Source organism: Erpetoichthys calabaricus, chromosome 14, assembly GCF_900747795.2.
Source record: "Erpetoichthys calabaricus chromosome 14, fErpCal1.3, whole genome shotgun sequence".
Classification (NCBI taxonomy): Eukaryota; Metazoa; Chordata; class Cladistia; order Polypteriformes; family Polypteridae; genus Erpetoichthys; species Erpetoichthys calabaricus.
The window spans coordinates 86,523,562-86,548,533 of NC_041407.2; the positions used below are offsets into that span (position 1 = coordinate 86,523,562).

The 24,972-nt window shown below is 41.4% G+C and overlaps 1 protein-coding gene across 3 annotated transcripts in view; it reads right to left on the reverse strand.

Annotated features, from left to right (window-relative positions):
* tcea3 (transcription elongation factor A (SII), 3) overlaps window positions 1–17,833 on the reverse strand; it is a 54,786-nt gene extending 36,953 nt beyond the window's left edge. For all 3 annotated transcript variants that reach the window (XM_051918864.1, XM_051918863.1, XM_028818752.2), the window contains exons 1-4: window positions 17,584–17,833; window positions 14,763–14,825; window positions 13,571–13,676; window positions 278–392 (exon numbers count right to left, since the gene is read on the reverse strand). In XM_051918864.1, the coding sequence (XP_051774824.1) occupies window positions 278–392; window positions 13,571–13,676; window positions 14,763–14,825; window positions 17,584–17,652 (353 nt within the window). In that variant the 5' untranslated portion in view covers window positions 17,653–17,833. The remainder of the gene's footprint in view (window positions 1–277; window positions 393–13,570; window positions 13,677–14,762; window positions 14,826–17,583) is intronic.
* Between the last annotated feature and the right edge of the window lie 7,139 nt (window positions 17,834–24,972).

The following is a 24,972-nucleotide window of genomic DNA, read 5'->3' on the forward strand; positions in this document are numbered from 1 at the left end:
AAGAACAGTGCATTATTCAACCTGCTTAATCCAATTTAGGATCACTGGGGGCTAAAGCCTATTCCAGAAGCAGTGAGCACAGGGCAGGAAAGAGTGGCAGTCCATCACAATACTGGCCAAGTAGTGTTAGCAACCAAACAATATCCAACACTACTCCAGAAATGGGGTCTGTCATTCCCTGGTGCTTCCAAGAACAATCTTCTGCGTCCAAGAATACTATTTTGGTAATCATTGGTGAAAAATAGTATTTATACTTTAGGTGGACCCCATACCTTACCTTGTCTCTTTATCCGAAGAATGAGGTGGCAGCTTGTGAGGAGAGTGCGATTCATTCCTCTTTTCTTCTTCCTCTTTGTCTTTTTCTCGTTCCTCCTTTGGTGCATGTGTTAACTCTGTAATTCAATCAGAATTCAGCTGACAGTCTGGTTCGTGATACCTGAATGAAATGTTCATTGCAAGTGTCATCAGGATAACAGCTATTTCATGTGTTATAGCTCTATCAGAAATTCCATTAAGTATTATGTCCCAACCTCTGACATTTGCTGCTCTAAACTAAGTGAATGTGCGATTGTGCAACTGAATGTGCCCTCCAACTTGCTAGCATCATATATAGGGCTCATGGCCTATGGTCATCATGCTACAAGAAGAGGCTATGACCGTCATACATATTAATAAAAGAATAAGCATCTGGTTGTCTGTCTGTGGGGAAGCATCCAACTGCAGAGCCGTACAGCCATACGCCACCACAGGTCTACACCAGCAGTTTCAGGATGGAATATTTATAGTACACACTTACCACACTAACCTCTAACTTTAAGTTAACCCTAATCTTGGTTGTCTATACTACACACTAACTTCTAACCTTAACTTCCCTCTGAAATCTGCTGGTCTATAAATGCTGCTCTACACTCTCCATATTCCATGACTTCCACCAATAAACTGCAGTGACGTACGGCTCTGCTGTTCTGCAGCTGGATGTTATTGTGTGTCCATCTGGTGGCTATGTCTCTGTCTTTCCAAGAGATGGCACCCCACAAAACATTTTTAGTAATAAATTGCATTTATCATTTCAATAGATGGCACATCACAAACATTAACACTGCTTTTCACAAATTCAATACGAAATAGCATATAAAAGAGACATCTGGTTAAACATGCTGCACTGTAAACGCTAACGCTGAGGTCTACGTTGATTACTTAGAGTTCAACCCAGATGGGTAGCATAGCTAGTGACCTTATAAATCAATTAGGAATATTTTAAACTGGTGGCTAACAATTAGGTTTCTATAGTTTATAAAAGAAAATGGCATGGTTGCTAATGCTGCTGTCTCACAGCTCTGGAGTCCTGGGTTTGACCATCATCCTGGGCACTGTCTATGCGACTTCTGCACATTCACCTTGTCTTCATGTGTTTTTTTTTCTCCAGGTATGCTGGTTTTGTCTCCAACATCACAAAAATGTGTGTGGTAGGTTAACTGGGAATTCTAAAATGGAATTTTAGAGTGAATGTGAGTGTGTCTTACACTGGACAAGTGCCCCGTCCATGGATGGTTTCTATCTTACACCCAATTCTGTAAGAATATCCACCACACTCCCTGAGCCTGAATTTGATAACCAGGTTTGAAATTATGGAAGATTCATTTTGGCATGGTTTGATCATGTCATGATTAAAAATATATCAACCAAAAGTTCAGTTGATTTTTGCTATGGCACACAATGTTCGTATCAGTTTTCATATTGCATTACATTCATGTCCATAGTTTGAGTGTCAGAATTAAAAGTAAAGCACTCACATTGCATTTTATTTAGCTGCTGCTCGGAGAATTCCATTTCCACTGAAAACGACACATTAATCAGCCAAAACTGAATGTAGTCAAATGACCAATCAGTGTCAAAAGGCGGTGCAAGGGGCATCAACAGTTGTGGTAAGAGGCGTTCCACTTCTAAACATTTCTGTGTTTTGCCAGAAAGCATACGTTTCCTTAATGTGGACTGATTGATCAAAATGGTGAGAAGTACTTTTAAGATCTCCCTCAAAAAGTTTAGTTATTGAAATAATGTGTTATGCTTGTCTTTTACCACATTGTTCCATTCTTCTTGTGATAGTCCTGACCAATACATCAAGAAGTTTAGCCAAAGCCCATAATGTCATCTCCATCTGCAGGTATTTTAGAATATTAGAACAATCCAGACAAGAACAGGCTATTCAGCCCAACAAGACTCGTCAGTCCTATACACTTACTTCTTCTGAAATAACATCAAGTTGAGTTTTGAAAGCCCCTAAAGTCCTACGGTCTATCACACTACTTGGTAGCTTCTTTCAAGTTGTTATGGTTCTCTAGGTAAAGAAAATCCTCCTAATGTCTGTGCAGAATTTACTCTTAACAAGTTTCCAAATGAGCTTGATGAGCTCATTTTAAAATAACAGTCTCGATCCACTACACTAATTCCCTTCATAATTTAAACATTTCAATCAGGTCTCCTCTTCATCTTCTTTTGCTCAAACTGTAAAGGCTCGGCTCTTTTAATCTTTCCTCGTAACTCATCCTCTGTAGCCCTGGAATCAGCCTAGTCGCTCTCCTCTTGACTTTTCCAGTGCTGCTATGTCCTTTTTGTAGCCTGGAGACCAAAACTGCACACAGGACTCCAGATGAGGCCTCACCAATGAGTTATAAAGCTTTAGCAGAACCTCCTTGGACTTGTACTGCACACATCAAGGCGCTATATAACCTGACATTCTGTTAGCCTTCTTAATGACTTCTGAACACTGTCAGGCAGTTGATAATGTCAAGTCCTCTATGACTTCTTAGACTTTCTCATAAGGTGTACTCTTGTTTTTCAGACCTCCCATTTTTTATTCAAACCCAACATTTTTACTTCCTACATGCAATTCACACCATATTTAGGGGATTTGGTGTATGGACGCCCTAGTTGATGATCTACAAAATTGTATGCTATAACTCTTTGACTCATTAGTTTTTGAATGCATTCTATGGATGTTACTGTAGCACATGGAAATTCTTTTGTTTCTGCTTCTATTACTCTGCCCCTTTTGAGCGACCAGTCGACAGAGAAGAGAATGAGATCACCATTTACATCCCCAGCTTCCATCTGTTCAATGACATGATGAATCTGCTGCCTTGTCAATTCCTCGCTCACCATCGTTAGTGCTGGATGAACACACTCGTGATTGGAACACCTCGTACCCCAACGGTTGACGCCCCTCGCCTCACCTTTTGACACTGATTGGTCATTTGATTACATTCAGTTTTAGCTGATTGATGTCTGGTCATGAATCGAAATGGAATGCACTCGGAGAAGCCACTAAGTGAAATGCAATACATTTACTTTGCTTTTAGTTAGAACACCTGATCTATGGTTATGAATGAATTAAAATGCAATATGCTTTTGTGTTGCATTTTAAACTGACACATAAATTGTGTGCCACTGTGAAACCAAACAATCATTTGATTAATATGTTTTTAATTACGACACGATAAAACTGGGCCAAAATGAAATGCACTAAGTGCATATGCATTGTATTACAATGTAGTTAACATGTTGGATTGCACTTAATTGTGGCACAAATCTCTCTATAATAATAAAAATAACCTGCGATGAGATGAGACTGTTTGGAAGACGAGAGAAGACTTTTTGGAAGTCCCGCGAGTTGAGACCTTGGCCTTGAGATTTTTTTCAAGTCATGCCCTCTTCTCAACCATATACAACCACACACACGGTACTCTCACCCATTTGTGTGAATGCTTTTGATTAACACATTTTCTGCTCTCTCAGCTCTTATAAATTTTAATGTTATGGTCACAGAGAAGCAATGCAAAATAGAATCGAAAGAGTTAAATGACCGGACATATTAGAAACTCTACAGCAAATAATGGATACAAATTCATACGTCCCTGCGGTGGGTTGGCACCCTGCCCGAGATTGGTTCCCTGCCTTGTGCCCTGTGTTGGCTGGGATTGGCTCCAGCAGACCCCCATGACCCTGTGTTCGGATTCAGCGGGTTGGAAAATGGATGGATGGATTCATACGTCCAAAAAGTATCGCACTTTACACAAAATTTATCTGCAAAACCCTCACATGCATTTATTACTTACTTTGCAAAATAAATTATTAACTCCTGATGATGTAGATCGTTTTGTCTGTGCTGATGTTTCAAACAGAGAAACCTATCCTGAATTATGGTACAAAGTCATTAAACACATGTCTCACTGACCTCATTTTAAAGATTCAGTATGTTGGGACACCAAAAAAAAAACTATTTAAAAAAATTTCCTAAAGCTTTTGCTAATTCAATAGATAGGACTAAGGCTGTCTTTCCTGATTATCGACACAGAGATAATCATCAGGAACAACACACTTATCACGGAAAGAAAGCTGTGATGATCGATAATTCAATGTGTACCGTATAACCCGTACTTGCTCAAATGATTCGATGGTCATATTAATGTCAAGTATTGTGCATCGGTTAGGAGTATTAAGTACATTCATAAAGGGCACGATAGAGTACGCATGAATGTATCCAAAGAACAGTCTCGGGATGAAGTTGAAGCATATTTAGATACTCAGTATGTCAGTGCAATGGAAAGTGGGCGGCATTTAATGGAATTACCAATGCACGGTCAAAGTCATTCTGTTGAATTATTACCGATTCATTTACCAGGTCAGAATATGATTCAATTTAAAGAAGGAATAGAAGCACAAGCTTTACAGGTAGCAGAGAAAAATAATAATAATAATAATTGACTTATTTTTAACTTAATAAAAATGATGCAAATGTAAAAGCATATACATTTTCTTTTAATTTATGATGTTTGACTATTTGTTACTATGGCTAATTACTCTCTATAATGTAAAATAGTACATCCACTTCCCCATATGCGAGCGGCAGAGCCGTGAAGTGGCTGGGCCGGAGGTTGGCGAGCAAAGTGAGCAGGGGGCAGACCCCCTAGTAATAGCAGGCTCCTGTCAATAATGGAGAATCCACTGCATCCACTAAACAGTATCATCTCCAGATTAGCAGCTTCAGCGACAGACTGCTGTCACTTTCCTGCTCCACTGACAGACTGAGGAGATCATTCCTCCCCCACACTATGCGACTCTTCAGGTCCACCCGGGGGGGTAAACGTTAACATTATTCAAACTTATTGTCTGTCTGTATACCTTCATTGTTATCACTCTTTGATTTAATATTTTCTTTATCAGTATGCTGCTGCTGGAGTATGTGAATTTCCCCTTGGGATTTATAAAGTATCTATCTACAGTGCATCCGGAAAGTATTCACGGTGCATCACTTTTTCCACATTTTGTTATGTTACAGCCTTATTCCAAAATGGATTACATTCATTTTTTTCCTCAGAATTCTACACACAACACCCCATAATGAAAAAAGTTTACTTGAGGTTTTTGCAAATTTATCTATAATAATAAAAGGCAAAGCCCTCACTGAATGACTGACTGACTGACTCACTCACTCACTGACTGACTGACTGACTCATCACTAATTCTCCAACTTCCCGTGTAGGTGGAAGGCTGAAATTTGGCAGGCTCATTCCTTACAGCTTACTTACAAAAGTTAGGCAGGTTTCATTTTGAAATTCAACGCGTAATGGTCATAACTGGAACCTCTTTTTGACAATATACTGTAATGGACGGCAGCTCGATGGCCGTGGGAGGCGGAGTTGAGTGTCACGTCATCACGCCTCCCACGTAATCACGTGAAAAGACTGTGAACGCAGTAGGGAGAAATGAAGGAAGAGCCGCTAACAGCGAAGAACAAAAAATTCATTAAACAATTGAGAAGGGAGCAAAACAATAAGAAGCGAGCAACTGAAGCATACAAGCATCTTCATAAGGGAAACAAAGCACGGCATAAAACGTAAGTTTAAATTAAGTTTATTGAAACGCTCCCGCTGCGGATTGCAATAACATATTCGCGAGATAAAAGTTTAATGAGAAGACACGAGGTATAAACGAACCACACGCCATAGCGCAACGTTAGGGGCTTCACCTTTGGCGCTGACGTTTGAGATTCGATTCCCGAGAGGGGATGCAATGAGTGTATACGCATGAAGAGCACAGAATTAGGGCGAAACACGTGTCGCGTACTCTTTGCATAATTTGAAACACGTGTCGCATACTCTTTGCATTATTTGAAAGTAAACTATTAAAACCATTCTATGATCTGCTTCTGGGAACAGAAAGAGGGCACGTGGCGGACGTAAGGCAACTTGCTCACCAACCACAAGCATAACCTGGCAGGTAACCACCCATACAATCAGATTATGATTCAGAAAACGAATGCCATGAATGTAATTACCACGATCTACATACTGTCAAATAAACGAAACACACGGCGTAGCGCGACAGCTGTGAAAAGGGAGGTTCACAAAAAAACAGATCCTTAACAAATTGTTATTGGTATATTTTCAATCCGTTTAAAAAGGTTTTCTTTTCTTCTTAATAAAAAATTAAAAGCAGTGCTTTGCCGCAACGAAGCGCAAGAATTTGGCTATATATATCTGCTTCTCGCAATTAAAAGAGGGCACGTGGCGGATGTTAGGCGACTTGATGACCAAGCATAAGCGTTACCTGCCAGGTAACCACCCATATAGTCAGATTGTGATTCAGACTAGGAATGCAATGAATGTAATTACCCCGATCTACATACAAGGCGAAAGTCTTGCAACATTCAAAGATGATGGTTTGGGATAAGTACACCATGGAACATAAAAGAGCTTATGAAGCCTTGAACCAAGCAAGATCTCGGAGATCGTAAAAAAAAAAATAGGAGGTAATGTCGTTTTACTCGCTGTAGATTTTAGTCAAACATTACCAGTTATTCCACGAGGGAGACCAGCAGATGAACTCAACGCGTGTTTAAAATCCATGCTTCTCCCACGGTCGGTTATATGTTGCATGTTATCGGGTAGGTACACCATAAAATGTATACATTTAAGCATGTAATGGGCAAACAAAAAATGAGGTATACCCGAAGGCACTGCAGTAGTACTCAATGTAACCTTACTTCTTAATTGTTAATGTTTTACTGCTTAATAATTTATACGCTTCTTATATGTTGTTCAAATTCTTTTATCAAAATACCAGTGACAGCGCAATGCACGATAACATGGAGTGAATACACCATACGCATCCGCCCACGGCCACCCTGGTGTGCACAGATAGGAGTTGATTCTACAATAAAATAAAATAAAGATAAAAAGAGTAATACAATCATCACCCATAAAGCGGATAGTAGACGTGACGTACTATATGTGTACCAGATTTCAAGTCAATAGGTGAAACGGTTTGCGAGCTACAGGTGATTTAAAATCCTGGACAGACAAACGAATAGCCACGGTAGCAAATTATTGAAGAAGATTTTACTGTTTAATAATTTATATTTATATGAAATGTGCTTCTTATATATTAGTTCATATTCTCATATGATAATGATGTTAATGTTGTTTATATTGATTTCTATGTTATTGTAAGTGCATGTATGTTTATATATATATATATATATACTATATGTGTATATGTAATATATATAATAATATGTATGTATGTATATATATAATATATGTATGCTAAGTTACAAACGCAGCACCCTGAGGCGCTTGTGCTAATCGCTGGAGACTTTAACCATGTGACGCTGGACAAAACATTACCTGCATTCTCCCAGTATGTGGACTGTAACACCCGGGGAAATAAGACTATTGATTTACTGTATGCAAACGTTAAAGACGCATACAGTGCCACCCCGCTGCCTGCGCTTGGGAAAGGAGATCATAACCTGGTTCTGCTTCAGCCTCACTACAAACCAAAAGTGAGAGTCCTACCTGTAACCAAACGATCATTCAGGAAGTGGACCCCAGAGGCTGAGAATACTCTGAGACAATGTTTTGGAACTACAGACTGGGATATCCTGCAGGGATCACATAGTGAGAACATTGAGGAGGTTGTTGACTGCACTACTGACTACATCAACTTCTGTATGGACACTTTAGTTCCAGTAAGAACAGTACGCTGCTATGCTAACAACAAGCCATGGATTACAAGTGACATCAAGGGCCTTTTGAACCAGAAGAAAAGAGCCTTTAAAGACGGTGATCAGCATGAGCTCAAGCGCGTGCAGAAGGAACTCCGAGTCCAGCTCAGGGCGGCGAAGGAGTAGTACAGGAGAAAGCTGGAGCAGAAGTTGCAGAACAACAGCATGAAGGAAGTGTGGGATGGGATGAAGATCATCACTGGCTGCAGCTCGAAGCGGGCTACCACCATCGAGAGAGACGTGAAGAGAGCAAACCAAATGAACATCTTCTTTAACAGGTTTGACCACCCTAACCCACTCTCACCTCGGATTACTGCACTCTCTACACATCCTTCTGCTGATACCAACATAGGAGAGACATCCCCACCCACAATTACAGCAGCGCAAGTGAGCAGAGAGCTGAGGAAACTTCGTGCCAGCAAAGCAGCAGGTCCAGATGGAGTATCGCCACGACTGCTGAAGGTCTGTGCATCAGAGCTGGGGGGTCCTCTACAGCGCATCTTCAACCTGAGCCTGGAACAGGGGAAAGTCCCGAGGCTTTGGAAAACATCTTGCATCACCCCAGTCCCAAAGGTATCACATCCTGGTGAGCTGAATGACTTCCGGCCTGTCGCTCTAACATCACATGTGATGAAGACCATGGAGTGGCTGCTGCTTCACCACCTGAGGCCACAGGTCCAACACGCCCTCGACCCTCTGCAGTTCGCATACCAGGAGAAGGTGGGAGCGGAAGATGCCATCATCTATATGCTACATCGATCCCTCTCCCACTTGGACAGAGGCAGTGGTGCTGTAAGAATTATGTTTCTAGACTTCTCTAGCGCCTTCAACACCATCCAACCTCTGCTCCTTAGGGACAAGCTGACAGAGATGGGAGTAGATTCATACCTGGTGGCATGGATCGTGGACTATCTTACAAACAGACCTCAGTATGTGCGTCTCGGGAATTGCAGATCTGACATTGTGGTCAGCAACACAGGAGCGCCGCAGGGGACTGTACTTTCTCCGGTCCTATTCAGCCTATATACATCGGACTTCCAATATAACTCGGAGTCCTGCCACGTGCAAAAGTTTGCTGACGACACGGCTATCGTAGGCTGCATCAGGAGTGGGCAGGAGGAGGAGTATAGAAACCTCATCAAGGACTTTGTTAAATGGTGCGACTTAAACCACCTACAACTGAACACCAGCAAAACCAAGGAACTGGTGGTGGATTTTAGGAGACCCAGGCCCCTCATGGACCCCGTGATCATCAGAAGTGACTGTGTGCAGAGGGTGCAGACCTATAAATACCTGGGAGTGCAGCTGGACGATAAATTAGACTGGACTGCCAATACTGATTCTCTGTCCAAGAAAGGACAGAGCCGCCTGTACTTCCTTAGAAGACTGGCATCCTTCAACATCTGCAGTAAGATGCTGCAGATGTTCTATCAGATGGTTGTGGCGAGTGCCCTCTTCTACGCAGTGGTGTGCTGGGGAGGCAGCATTAAGAAGAAGGATGCCTCACGCCTGGACAAATTGGTGAGGAAGGCAGGCTCTATTGTTGGCATAGAGCTGGACAGCTTGACATCCGTGGCAGAGCGACGGGCGCTGAGCAGACTCCTATCAATTATGGAGAATCCACTACATTCATTAAACAGTGTCATCTCCAGACAGAGGAGCAGTTTCAGTGACAGACTGCTGTCACTGTCCTGCTCCACTGACAGACTGAGAAGATCATTCCTCCCCCAAACTACGTGACTCTTCAATTCCACCAGAGGGGGTAAACGTTGAACATTATTCAAGTTATTGTCTATTTTTTTTATCTGCATTTTTTATTACTCTTTAATTTAATATTTTTGCTGCTGGAATATGTGAATTTCCCCCTGGGATTAATAAAGTATCTATCTATCTATCTATCTATCTATCTATCTATCTATCTATGACAGCAACACTCATAACAATGACAACACAATTACATTGACAATCATGTTACGTTATTTTTAAAATGTTTCCTTTACTTTTTCATAACCTCTTTAACACACTACTTCTCCGCTGCGAAGCGCGGGTATTTTGCTAGTTAAAAATAAAAAAACTGAGAAATCCCATGTACATAAGTATTCACAGCCTTTGCTCAATACTTTGTCAATGCACCTTTGGCAGCAATTACAGCCTCAAGTCTAGACGTCAAGAGTGCTCTGGAGCAGGTTTTCATCCAGGATGTCTCTGTACATTGCTGCAGTCATCTTTCCCTTTATCCTGACTAGTCTCCCAGTCCCTGCCGCTGAAAAACATCCCCACAGCATGATGCTGCCACCACCATGCTTCACTGTAAGGATGGTATTGGCCTGGTGATGAGCGGTGCCTGCTTTCCTCCAAACGTGACACCTGGCATTCACACCAAAGAGTTCACTCTTTGTCTCATCAGACCAGAGAATTTTCTTTCTCATGGTCTGAGAGTCCTTCAGGTGCCTTTTGGCAAACTCCAGGCGGGCTGCCATGTGCCTTTTACTAAGGAGTGGCTTCCGTCTGGCCACTCTACCATACAGGCCTGATTGGTGGATTGCTGCAGAGATGGTTGTCCTTCTGGAAGGTTCTCCTCTCTCCACAGAGGACCTCTGGAGCTCTGACAGAGTGACCATCGGGTTCTTGGTCACCTCCCTGACTAAGGCCTTTCTCCCCCGATCGCTCAGATTAGATGGCCGGCCAGCTCTAGGAAGAGTCCTGGTGGTTTCGAACTTCTTCCACTTACGGATGATGGAGGCCACTGTGCTCATTGGGACCTTCAAAGCAGCAGAAATTTTTCTGATAACCTTCCCCAGATTTGTGCCTCGAGACAATCCTGTCTCGGAGGTCTACAGACAATTCCTTTGACTTCATGCTTGGTTTGTGCTCTGACATGAACTGTCAACTGTGGGACCTTATATAGACAGGTGTATGCCTTTCCAAATCATGTCCAGTCAACTGAATTTACCACAGGTGGACTCCAATGAAGCTGCAGAAACATCTCAAGGATGATCAGGGGAAACAGGATGCACCTGAGCTCAGTTTTGAGCTTCATGGCAAAGGCTGTGAATGCTTATGTACATGTGCTTTCTCAATTTTTTTATTTTTAATAAATTTGCAAAAATCTCAAGTAAACTTTTTTCATGTTGTCATTATGGGGTGTTATGTGTAGAATTCTGAGGAAAACAATGAATTTAATCCATTTTGGAATAAGGCTGTAACATAACAAAATGTGGAAAAAGTGATGCGCTGTGAATACTTTCCGGATGCACTGTATCTATCTATCTAATTTTTAATAGGAAACGGGTTCTTTTATATAGATAGAAAATAAAGATACATGTGTTTGAATAACTGTGAGGGCCTGTGGGTATGTGTGTGCTATTGTGTCCTGTGCCCAAGGGTGTTTTATGCCTTATGCCCAGAGCTGTCGATGGTAAGATAAAACACCACCACAATCCTACAGATAGGTAAAATGGGCCTGGAAAATGAATGGATTGTAATGAAGTTTCTATAATTCCTAAAGATGACTCATTTGATTTAAAACTTGTGAAACCAACTTTGCTTATGTTCTTACACACTTAAAATACATCTCTTTTTTTTTATTTTTCTTTATAGAAAAAATTGTGAAACCGTATTTGCCACTTCTTTAGAGCAGAAACATTAAAATTCATTGTTTTCAACAAACAATCCAGCATCAATAAGAAATGGCCGCTCTGTGCTTAGAAATTAGCCTAACAAAAACCCTGACCCAAATGTCCTGCAACCATGGAAACTCAACGTACCAGTGCCACTCTTTCTAATCCCCTTCTTTACAACATAAAAACAAATATGCATTGTATCTGCTGAAAATTTAGACAGCAGCATTGATTAACATGAAAGAATAGCAGATGAAAGAAAGGGTTCGCCGCTGCCTAAGACATGAAGGAAATGGCCACTACATTATTTTCTAGGTGACTCTCGATTGTAAGAAATTATAGAAGCAAAGACTGATACTTTAATAACAGCATCAAACTAAGGTGTAAAGTGACCCAATGGTTATTGCTCTTGCCTCTCACGTCCAGAGCTATGGCATCACGGACCACTGTAAAGTTTGCATGTTCTCCCTGTGTGCATATGGGCTTTATTCCAGATGCTCTGGTCTCCTCTCACATCTCAAAGATGTGCAGGTTAGGTTTGCTGGTACCTCTAAATGGTTCAGGGGGAGTGTGTGCTCAGTGTATCTGACGGCAAGTGCACTGAACTGTCGTTCTAACCAAAGTTGGTTGCTGTCCCTATGTCCCTTAGCATAGATGATGACTATCCAGGGTCACAGTAGGACAAAATAACATTCCAAACAAATCTATGAAAAGGTGACTGAAAAGCACAAGTCAGGAGATGGAGAAGAGAAAATATCCAAGTGACTGAATACCCCTTGGAATCAAGTTAAATGAATGTTTAAGAAATAGAAAGAGTATGACAAAGCTGTAAATCTGCAAGAGCGGACCATTCTCAAAAACAGAGTTGTTGTCCAAGAAGACTGGTGAGGAAGGCCACCAAGAGACCTCAGAGAACCTTGAAGGAGTTGCAAGCTACAGTTAGATAGATAGATAGATAGATAGATAGATAGATAGATAGATAGATAGATAGATAGATAGATAGATAGATAGATAGATAGATAGATAGATAGATAGATAGATAGATAGATAGATAGATACTTTATTAATCCCAAGGGGAAATTCACAACAGTGGGTCCCTGAGTGCTTCACCAATCACAGCTTTATGGGAGAAAGGCAAAGAGAAAACAGGCACAGGACATCCCCCTCCAGGAGATTCATCCATCCCTGTTGTGGAACTGGCACAGATCATTGTCCGTCCCCCTTGAAGAATCACCACTGACTGTTGTAAATGGGGGGAAGGGTGGTGTCCCCCTTGGAAAATCACCAACTTTGACGTCTGGGGAGATTGTTTTCCCCTTACAAGTGGTGACCCATCACAAGGCATTCCACAAACCATTTGCGACAGTTTCTCATTCAATGCTATTGTGATTCACGACTCAGTGTGACCCAAATTCAGACACTGACAGCCATAGTTTAAGGACCACTGCACTGGTGCAATTGAATGAACCGCCAAAAAACTGTGGGAAACCCTTGCCTTTATAGGGCCGATGGCAGTCCCTGGCGGTGATGGCCAGGTGGTCCTGCCTCTTGAGGAACCATACTTAAAAACACAAGATGCATAAACAAAGGCTCTAAGATAAAATAAAAAACAAGGAATAATGCAAAAAACAAACAAACAAAAGTAACATTAACAGAAATAAATAACTCAAAAAATGAACAAAAAGAACAAGAAGCAAGGGTCTGAACATTAGCCAAGTGGAGGAACCTGGCAGAAATACAACACTTTGAGCTGCATTATAAGTATGAAATTGTGCTATTGAAATAAATGTTGTTGTTGCTCGTAGGAAAATAGACAAACAAATGTCTCCTGTAGTGAAAGACCCCACTTCACTTTACAAATCTACAGTGTACTAAACCTCACCTATGAGCCTCTTCCAGTTCTTGATGAGCATTTTGGCCAAGGTGATGACTTCTTCATCGGTGCAGTGCTTTCGGACTGCATTCACAGACATGCCGATCCGAGTACTCTGCAAACAACAGTGAAATAAATAATCATCGTTATACATCCATGATAACAAATACAGAATAAAAGCTGGGCTTGCCAGTACAGTATATATTTTACACTATACTTCAATTCATTTAACAAGATGGCATGTCACTAACTTTACTATAGCACTAGGGTGTATGGATATAATGAGAAGTCAAGCAAAATGATACCTTTTATGGGCTACCTGAACAGATTGCAATATGCAAGCTTTTGAGGCAACTCAGGCCCCTTCTCTACAGACCGGAGTTGCCTTGAATATTTGCATATTGTAATCTTTTAATTGAACCAATACAAGGGGTCATTTTGCTTGACTTCTCATTACTAACTTTACTTAAAAGAGTTTTTTGGAACAAACAGTTTAATTTTCTTTGACTGAACTGTGTTGCCAGATTTACTGAATGCCTCTGTTATTTTAAGTCCTTATGGAGGAAGCAGCATTGGCTCTTTGGATTCTCCTAAGAAGATGTGCCCTTCAGATTTGGTAACAATTTTCCATGTAAGTTAAAAGGAGTTTTGCTTACAACCGTGTTTAAACATGCCAGAAATGGTAGACACCATTCAATGAAACCCTGGGATATGCCCTTGATTAGGCCCATACACGTGAACATGTTTCTTCATGAAGCCTTACTTAGTTGCTAAAATCTAAGACAACATTAACATTTTACTGTCTGCTCTTTAGATAAGTAAGGCTAACAATCATTTTTAACAAGCTTTTTCATTCTCAGGTTCTGAGGACCAGAATCCTAGCAGCATTAAACAACAAGGGGGGAACCAACCATGGATGGACACCCTTAAACTGCAGGGTATTACTCCCTGACACACTATACTCCAACACTCCAATTTACAATCAATAATTCATAAACATAAACATCTTCAAAAAATAGGAAGTTAACCAGAAAAAGCAGGAACATCCACACTGATTCAGGGAAAGCAAGCAAACTCCACACTGACAGCGGGTGCACCGAGAACTGAATCCAAGGTGTGAGGCAGCAGTGCTAAGTGACCACTTTACAATGGAGCCATCCGGTTAAAAACATACAACAATAAAAATAAACTACATGTGTACCTGTAACAGCTTTAATGTCATGTTGTATCCTTTGAGCTCTTTTAAAAGATCTAGGGCCCCATCCTGTAAGTAGAAACACTGTAAATTTACAGAAAAACTGAAAAGCAGAGAATATGCAGAAAAATAAAGAAACAAACCAAAACAAATATGAATGTGTAGTCTACAATTATGCACTAGAGCCAGCCAAAATGAAGGTCTCTGATTGTGCTTGGAGAAGTCTAGACATAACAATTATCTTGAAAGAAAAGCTAGCTGCTGCCAGTGACCCAAGAGAGCAGAAGAGCAGAAATAAACCATTTTGTGTAGCCTTACATTTTTTAAATAAATGACTTACCTTCAGGATGATCCTTGTGATAGATAGATAGATAGATAGATAGATAGATAGATAGATAGATAGATAGATAGATAGATAGATAGATAGATAGATAGATAGATAGATAGATAGATAGATAGATAGATATGCATGCACTACAGTAACACATTAAAGGCTCTAAACATGTAGGCAGTGCAGCAATAGAGAGGGGAGATGCACAGTTGACAAACACTTTTTCTTTTTACCCTCACAGAGAGGAGGATGATGATTTCAGGCAGGAACAATGCAATAATTTCTGGTCCAGTTATAGAAGCTCTTACCTTTTACAGTGAGACCTAGATAAACAACTGAGGAGACAGAAGCTGATGTTGATTGCCAAAACAGCAACTAATGGTGATGGAAACACTCAAAGATAAGTTATAGTTAGACCATGTTAGTCCTAAGTTAACTTTCATTTCTGTTTCTTTTTGTTTTGTATATAGATGACAATAAACTGGGCCACAAGTTGCATTCCAAACATTTGCACTGCTCTGTGATCTTTCCTTTATGATAGAATCTTTCCTTTACGATCGATCGATCGATTGATCGATAGATAGATAGTCCACCACCAGTGTGAAAGTAAAGTTCCAGGGCCTCATAAATATGTTCGAACACAATTTCAGAATTCTGGCAAGTACCAGGTTGTCTAAAATTAGCTTGAAAAAGAAAAGATGATAAACAGGGACTCATCGAAATACAACAGTTTATGCCAATTTGATTACTGCACATGCAGGACCCAAAATGATTTTGTCATCTCTAGAGAAACACAACCAGCTGGATGTGGCAGTAGCAATCACAACAGTCAAGACAGCAACAGCATTAATCCCATAAAAGTCTAGATTGAAATAAGGCAACATTAAATCAGGCAGTTTGATGAGATGATGCAGACAAAACAGCAAAAAGAAAAAAGTGTGTAAAAAATAAATACTTGTGGAGCTTCGTATGTGCGCTTCACACTAACTTAAACAGATGCTTAAGATACAGTGGCCTGGCCTGCCCAGCTCCACAAGTTCCTTCTGTGACCGTGAAATCAGGACAGAAAGTGAAGTGAAGCAGGCAATCTCATGCAGTGTTAACGTAGAATGCGCATTGCTTCAATATACAGTATACACATTCATGTGTTACATTAACCCTATTTTTAAAGTTAATTTAACGCTGGCAACTTTATAGCACACGAATACATACAGACACCCAGAACTGGATATGAAAAGGAAAAACGTAGTGATTGTTGAAACAAGCTCCTGAATCTTGAATACCAAAATGCACGAAAATGGGTGGTACACGGATTAATAATGATAACAATAATAATAAATTGTATTTATATAGCGCCTTTCCCATACTCAAGGCTATAGGGACAAGCGACTGCAGCGCTTACAAAATATCAAGTTTCAGACGTCAGCTGCACAAGCTACCGAATTTAATTTAAATACAAAGTACAGTACATCAAAGGCTAAAAATTAGAATATTTTGCGCTACTGAGGCAAGGAAGTACAGTACTGTATGTGTTTCTGCATTTTCAAGCCACGCGGTGTCGGCTAGTGCAGCTGATTATCCACTAGAACGTAACATTTAACTTACAGACGAACGGGATCAGAACATTGCAACTCTCATAAAATGTAAGCAGTTAGTTCAATCCGTGTTATTGTGCTTCCTTCTAATTCCAATCACAGTAACAGCACCTTAGGCAGATCTGCGCAGTTTTCTGCGACTACGTCAAGGTGACGTCACATGCAAGCCTCAAAGAACGAAACTGACTCTTCGGTGCAGCGTGATTGAAAACTCGAGCTGCAGAAGTACAATTGAAAGAGAAAACTAACTAGGTATTTGTAAATTCTGCAAGTTTACATTGGCATAACAACCTGAAATGAGTTGCTTGCTTTCTTTCTTTGCTTTTCCGCCAGTGCTCCAACTCTGTCACTGGGTTTGCACGAAGTTCCGAGATTACACCCCTCAGCAGATCCCTTTTCATTTCAGCGCAGAAGCAGACAGAAAGTAAAAGCCGCGAGCCCAAGGTCGGCGACTGGAAAGTCCGCATCCGCCTACTGCTTTTTCATATCCCCGTTTAGCTGAAAACAAGCGCATGGCACTGATTTCGCTTTGCACAGAGGACGGTCAAAGCAAATCACAGACCTACCGCGCCTGCAGCTCGGTGGCGTCGGGAGTGCGGAGCAGTGTCAAGTGTCGCTATGCCTTTAAAAGTCCGAAGGTTGCGTGCCTTGCCCTGCAGCCCGCGTACGGGGTCCTGCCAAACACCTGTTGAAACATTTGCTTCTCAAAAAGCCGCTCGAGTGTAAAACTTTCTTTTCCTTCTTCATTCCCATACAAAGCGAAGGACGATCGGAACCCCGAGAACGACGACGCAGAAACTTCGATTTTCAGTTATCAGACAGCCGCATCGACGATGCCAGTCCCGCACGCGCGAGCCCTTGATACGTGTCACTTTAGTGACAGCTGGTCCACAGCGCTCACCATGTTACTCCTAGACACCATCTTGTCCAGTTTTTTAGCGATCCGGATCAGCTCCTCTTCTTTGGTCATGTTGCTTTCTCTGGCATTAATCGGACTCTTGAAAAGGGACACAGATGAGTAAATGTTAAAAGACAAACAAAAAACAAATTCAACTTTTTTTTCCCGAAATGTGTAGAAGTTTGCTCCCGGTTTGTTTGTGTTGTATGTAGCTCGTGCTGACAGGAGGGGGGCGTGGCTCTCGGCGGCAGTCAATAGGAGCGCGAACACGGGACCATCTGCTCCGCTTCGCCCAGCCACGAGCTAATATTAGCAGCCGAGAGCAGCGCTGCGGCGCACTTGGATTTTGGGTGAATAAAGCGTTCGTACACAAGTCGACTCTCGCCTTTATGGACACCTGCCTCAAGCTGGTCAGTCATATATCAAGTGTGAAAATGTCTTGGCTGGGTCAAGAGTGAGAAATAAGGGGAAATGCTGGCTTACCGTTTGATTTCGAAGCAGGAGGTAAAATGCACGTCTCCACCTCAAGCATGCATGAGAGGAATACCTGCCATAGAGGTTTACTGAGGGTTAAGTTGAATACGAATTTGCGGGTGTTGCGGGAGAGAAACAAATTCTGTACATGACTTAAACTGCGAGCTCTTTAATTGTGGCGCTGTAATAGGAGGTAGGGTGGCTCAGTGTTTGGAGCGGCTCAGTGGGCGGTTCTCAGAGTTTCCAGTTTTCTTCTCAAATACGTGTATATCAGGTTAATCTAAACTGATCTAGTGACAGTGGAAGTCTGTCCGTGAGTGTGCTCATTGGTGTCTCCAGCTTTAGCACTTATTAGGGGCTTAGCCCCCCACCCCCTAATCCCGGTAATGCCGTTAGCCTAACATTTATACCAGTTGGAAGAGTGGACTCCCCTTGGATGTGAAAACGCGGCACGGGATGAAGTGGGGCAGAGCTTGGGAGTTCAGGAGGTGGATGCCTGAGAACTGCCAAAAAAATCAATGCCATTGGATTAGAGCCTCTCGTAACTTATAGATTTGTTGATATACATTGCATGATACATTATCCATTTTCCAAACCCGCTGAATCCGAACACAGGTGTCTGCTGGAGCCAATCCCAGCCAACACAGGGCACAAGGCAGGAACCAATCCCGGGCAGGGTGCCAACCCACCACAGGACACACACACACCAAGCACACACTAGGGCCAGTTTAGAATTGCCAGTGCACCTAACCGGCATGTCTTTGGACTGTGGGAGGAAACCGGAGCGCCCGGAGGAAACCCACGCAGACACGGGGAGAACATGCAAACTCCACACAGGGAGGACCCAGGAAGCGATCCCAGGTCTCCTAACTGGGAGGCAGCAGCGCTACCACTGCGCCCCCCCTATGATACGTTATAGTAAATGGAATATCATTTGTGCCAAAATTCAATACATTAAACAGCAATTATGAAAGGGATAATCATATAAAAAAGTGCAGCAATATATATATATATATATATATATATATATATACGGTAGTGTATGAGTAATTAATTACATTATGAAATCAATTCATAATCTGAGTCAGCTCTAGCATTTTTGTTGCCCCAGGCAGGGGCGGATCCCAAGTCAACGGTTCCTGGGCCTGACAAGACGTCAGTCCGCACCCCACCAACCCTTGCAGCCAATCAAAACCAAACGATAAACACGTCTAATGATAGATAGCGAGTTATTCAAGACGTGGCTGTGTTTTGGTTTTGTGCAGATGTTATACTTAAAACCAACACCTAAGCTTTTCGGCCTTCGTCATTAAAACCTAGGAATGACACTGATCTTTGGAGGTGGTTTATAGGCCTGTAAATAGTGAGAAGTGTACCAAAGTGCCAGCTGCTCTGCATTTGGACTGATGGAGTGCTGTGGTGAGCCCTGCCACATTATAGAACTTTGGCACTGGATCGATTCTTAGCTGGCATGTCCTGTTTATAATATTTGCTCTCCTTGCGTTTATGTGGTTTCCTCTTACAGCCAAAAGACATGCAGCTAGGTTCATTGCCAAACCTAAATTTGTTTATTGTGCAGCCGTGTTTGGCACAATAGACTGACACCAAGTCCAGGGCTGGTTCCTGGTTTGTGCCCAGGAAGGGCAATTTCTTCTCAGAAATCAGTGAGGGAAAATTAAATTCAGAAACTAAATAGATGGGGGAGTAAATTCTGCCAGATAATCAAGTCATTTTTTCTTAGCTTACACAATGAGCTTGTATTGTACTATCCACTATAATAAAAGGATAACTGTCTGTGTATGTATTGTGAGACATGCCCGGACACCATCAGACAGACACCACATCTTTATAAAAATGCACACGTTTATTACAGTTCTCTGCACAATACACAGTCCCGCACAGCACACTGTTCTCCTCGCGCCAATCACCTCTCCTCCGGGCTTCTCTCTCTCTCTGTCTGTGGGCCGCCTTTCCTCTCTCCACAGGAGCTTCGTCCTGCTCCCATTCCCGACTCCAGCTTCCTGATTGTAGGGAGGCGGCCCCTTTTATTCTCACCCGGATGTGCTCCAGGTGCCTGATGATGTCCTTCTGGCAACACTTCCTTGTGTGGCAGAAGGGCTGCCCTTGCACCCAGAAACACTCCGGGCGTCCCTGGAAGGCTCTTCTTCCATCTACCTGGGGGTGGTGGAAGTGAATGCCTCCTGGGCTCTCTGAGGCTCGGGGCGCCCCCTGGCGGTGGCCACAGGCCCCAATGGGCTTGAGCCTCCTTGCTACTCTCCCGTGGCCCTCTCCCGATCCAGGGCGGCTGCCCCCTCACGGCCCGGAGGATGAATACCCCACCTCCCGGTCCTTCCAGGTGTCCCGGCTGGGTCTTTCCCCCAGCCTTCTGTGACACTATGTACTCGCCCAGCTGCTATGTCTCTCATTCCAGCAGATGGTGCATCATCAACATTTGTAGTAATAAAATGTGTTGCATTCACCATTCCAACTGATGGCACATCACAAATATTAACACTGTTTTTTTTAGGAATTCCTTACCAAATGGCATACAACAGAGACACATGCATTGCATTTGTCATTCCAACAGATGGTGCATGACAAATATGTATAGTAATGCATTTAATTACTACAACTGTTTGTGACACACCATCTGTTGGAATGACAAATGCAATGCCTTTAATCACTACATGTGTTACAAAATACATTCCAGTGGATGGTGCACTGCATACGTTAATGCTGAGGTCTACGCTGATTATTAGATTTCAGCCTGTCTTAGAAGGATACCACAGCTAGTGTAATCATGAAAGGTTTAGTGACTGACATGGTAGCACAATGCTTAGTGCTGTTGCTTCATGGATCCAGTGTCCTGGTTATATTCCATGCCCTGTGGTTATCCATATGGAGTTCACAATTCCTCCCAGTTTACGCATGGACTTTCCCCTGGATATTCTGGTATTCCTCCCCCAAACAAACAGGTTAGGCTAATTGGTGGCTATAAACTGGCCCGATGTCAGTGGACACTGCGGTAGACTGGTGGTGTGTCCAGAGCTGCGGGATCCCCTGGGATTCTACATTGGATTAAGCGGGTCTGAGAATCTAATGTTACAGAATATCATGTCTGTAAAAAGTATTCACACCTTTGGAAGTTTTCATATTTTATCGTCATATATTACTGAATCACAATGGATTTAATTTGGCTTTTTTGACAGTGACCAGCAGAAAAAGACTCCTTAGTGTCAAAATGAAAACAGATCTCTGCAAAGAGGACTAAATTAATTACAAATACAAAATTCAAAATAATTGATCTCACACATGTTCTTCCCCCATCCCATCAGTATTTAGTAGATGCACTTTGGGTTTGTGTGCTCGGGTCTCTTTCTATCAGCTCTGCATATCTGCACTCTGTCATTTCTCTCCATCCTTCTTTGCTGAACTGCTCCAGCTCTGTCAGGTAGCATGTTGATTGGGAGTGAGCAGCCATTGTCAGCTCCAGCCACAAATTCTCAATTAGACTGAGATCCTGACTCCAACTCAGCCACTCTGGGACATTAACATTGTTGTTTTAAGCCATTCCTGCGCCACTTTAACTTTACACTTGGGTTCGTTGTCTTGCTGGAAAAAAAAATCTTTTCCCAAGGTGCAGGTTTCTTGCAGACTGCATCAGGTATTCCTCCAGGATTATCCTTCATTTTATTGTATTTACCCCCTTAAGCCTTGTAGAGCCTGCTGCAGAAAAGCATCGCGACGGCTTGTCACTGCCACCTCCATGCTTCACGGTGTGTGCTGGTCTGGTAACATCACTTCTAAAGTGGCCACAGAATCAACAAGCTAATTGAAACGGCCTGCTCAGTTACAGGACACACTCTGGACCCCCTGGAGATCTTAGAAAAGGAGAGAATTAAAACAAAACCGAGTGCCATTATGAACAATGCTACACATCCTCACTCTGTGGCACAATAACACTGAGGACTTTCAGCCAACAAATCATTCAGCAGAAGTGTGTCAAGAAACCCTATGGGGGTCCTTTATAGCAACAGTAATACACCTCCATAATGCAGCACTGGGACTGGGACTGCCAAGCCAGAAGTTTTCTTTCTTTTTAATTTTTTTTAGTCATACTGGTGTGTGTTCAGACCATAGTGTATGTATATACTTATATATTTATTTATCTATCCATTGATGTATTTATTTATTTAAAGTGCCTCTGTAAAAAGACAAATTTCCCCCGTGAGGACAAATAAAGTTCTATTTGTAGTGACAGACAGGGGGTGCCATCAAGCCCCAAACCCTGGACATAATCAACACAAATACAGTCACAGGTTCAAAACAGAAGTTTTTATTATAAAAATTCCTCACAAAGGCAGCTCCAAAATGTTGCAAAAGCAATTATGAACACAATTCTTCTTCCTTTCTTGCCTCTCTCTCCATCCGCCTTCCTCCAGTGAGTGTTACCTGTCGGTCTGACGGGAGAAGGCTAGATGGCTTCCTTTTATGTTGGACCTGGGAGTACATCTGGTGCCAGGGAACAGCCACTTCCAGGTCAACTCATGAATCTCTGCAGCACTCCCAGGTGGCACCCATGGGACCCAGCAGGGCTGACACATGGCACTACAATTTCCATCATGCTCTGCAGGTGTCCACATGGTGACCGAGGTCCTGGGATGCCGTCATCCAGAGGATGGAGGATAAACATATTCCGAAATAGGAGTCTTCCCCTGCTACTACTTTGTTTTATCTTCCCGTCCAGGTAAAGGCCTCATACCCATCCTAGACGGGATGCCAGTATATCGTTGTCTTTCCATTCTGGCTTCCCTTCTCAGCAAGGGTCCCCCTTTTCTCCTGGATGGGATGCCAGATAATCCTGCCTTGCACTTGCATTATCTATCTAGCTCTCTATATAGTGTATTTTCTATCTATCTATCTATCTATCTATCTATCTATCTATCTATCTATCTATCTATCTATCTATCTATCTATCTATCTATCTATCTATTATATAGTGCCTTTCATATCTATCTATAACATAGTTCCTTTCATATCTATCTATAACATAGATAGATGTTATAGATAGATATGAAAGGCACTATATAATAGATAGATAGATAGATAGATATGAAAGGATCTATCTATCTATCTATCTATCTATCTATCTATCTATCTATCTATCTATCTATCTATCTATCTATCTATCTATCTGTCATATCGTGCCTTTCATATCTATCTATAACATAGTGCCTTTCCTATCTATCTATCTATTATATAGTGCCTTTCATATCTATCTATAACATAGATAGATGTTATAGATAGATATGAAAGGCACTATATGATAGATAGATAGATAGATCCTTTCATATCTATCTATCTATCTATCTATCTATCTATCTATCTATCTATCTATCTATCATATAGTGCCTTTCATATCTATCTATAACATAGTGCCTTTCCTATCTATCTATTATATAGTGCCTTTCATATCTATCTATAACATAGATAGATGTTATAGATAGATATGAAAGGCACTATATAATAGATAGATAGATAGATAGATAGATAGATAGATAGATATGAAAGGATCTATCTATCTATCTATCTATCTATCTATCTATCTATCTATCTATCTATCTATCTATCTATCTATCTATCTATCTATCTATCTATCATATAGTGCCTTTCATATCTATCTATAACATAGTGCCTTTCCTATCTATCTATTGTATAGTGCCTTTCATATCTATCTATAACATAGATAGATGTTATAGATAGATATGAAAGGCACTATATAATAGATAGATAGATAGATAGATAGATAGATATGAAAGGATCTATCTATCTATCTATCTATCTATCTATCTATCTATCTATCTATCTATCTATCTATCTATCTATCTATCATATAGTGCCTTTCATATCTATCTATAACATAGTGCCTTTCCTATCTATCTATCTATTATATAGTGCCTTTCATATCTATCTATAACATAGATAGATGTTATAGATAGATATGAAAGGCACTATATAATAGATAGATAGATAGATAGATAGATAGATAGATAGATAGATAGATAGATAGATGAAAGGATCTATCTATCTATCTATCTATCTATCTATCTATCTATCTATCTATCTATCTATCTATCTATCTATCTATCTATCTATCTATCTATCTATCTATCTATCTATCGTACAATCAAATCCCCAGACAGGTGATCTCCACTGACTAATCACAGGACGTCTAAAACAAGTTGGCGGCCCCAGTGATGATTTAGAGGTGGTCATATTAAAGAGGGTGAATACTTATGTAAGATTGACTTTTTTGTGTTTGAAATTTAATTTTGACACCTTTGCAGAGATCTGTTTTCACTTTAACATTAAAGAGTCCTTTTCTACTGCTCAGGGTCAAAAAAGCCAAAATTCAATCCACTGTGATTCAATGTTGTATAATAATAAAATGTGAAAACATCCAAGTACAGTTTGTGAATACTTTTTATAGGCATTATATATGACCGCGAACACACATTCCCCTTCAATCTTCTTTCAGTTATATGGTAGAATTATGACTCATTTCTTTTACTGTTCTTTTTGCTTTTATTTCCGACAAAATAGGTTTGCTTTGCAGCAGCTTCTTCTCAGTTGTTCTGCTTTTGTTTCACTGGAGGCAGTCCACCAGTTTGGGATTTTTGGCAGAGCATTGTGAGGGGTGCTTTTGAAAGTTGTTTTGTTAGAAAAGTGAAGTTAATCCCAGGCAACATGTGATGTCGCTTTGAGAGAAGGGATGCCAAGATAAGAGAGCGGCCAGCTTGTCAGGCTGGAACACATCCATACCCCTTTGTCATTAAAAATCAGGCAAATGGCCTTGACGGGATGGGAAATGTAATGCAGGCGCACAGTGTGTTTGGGCTCGGGCCTGTTTCACTTGTG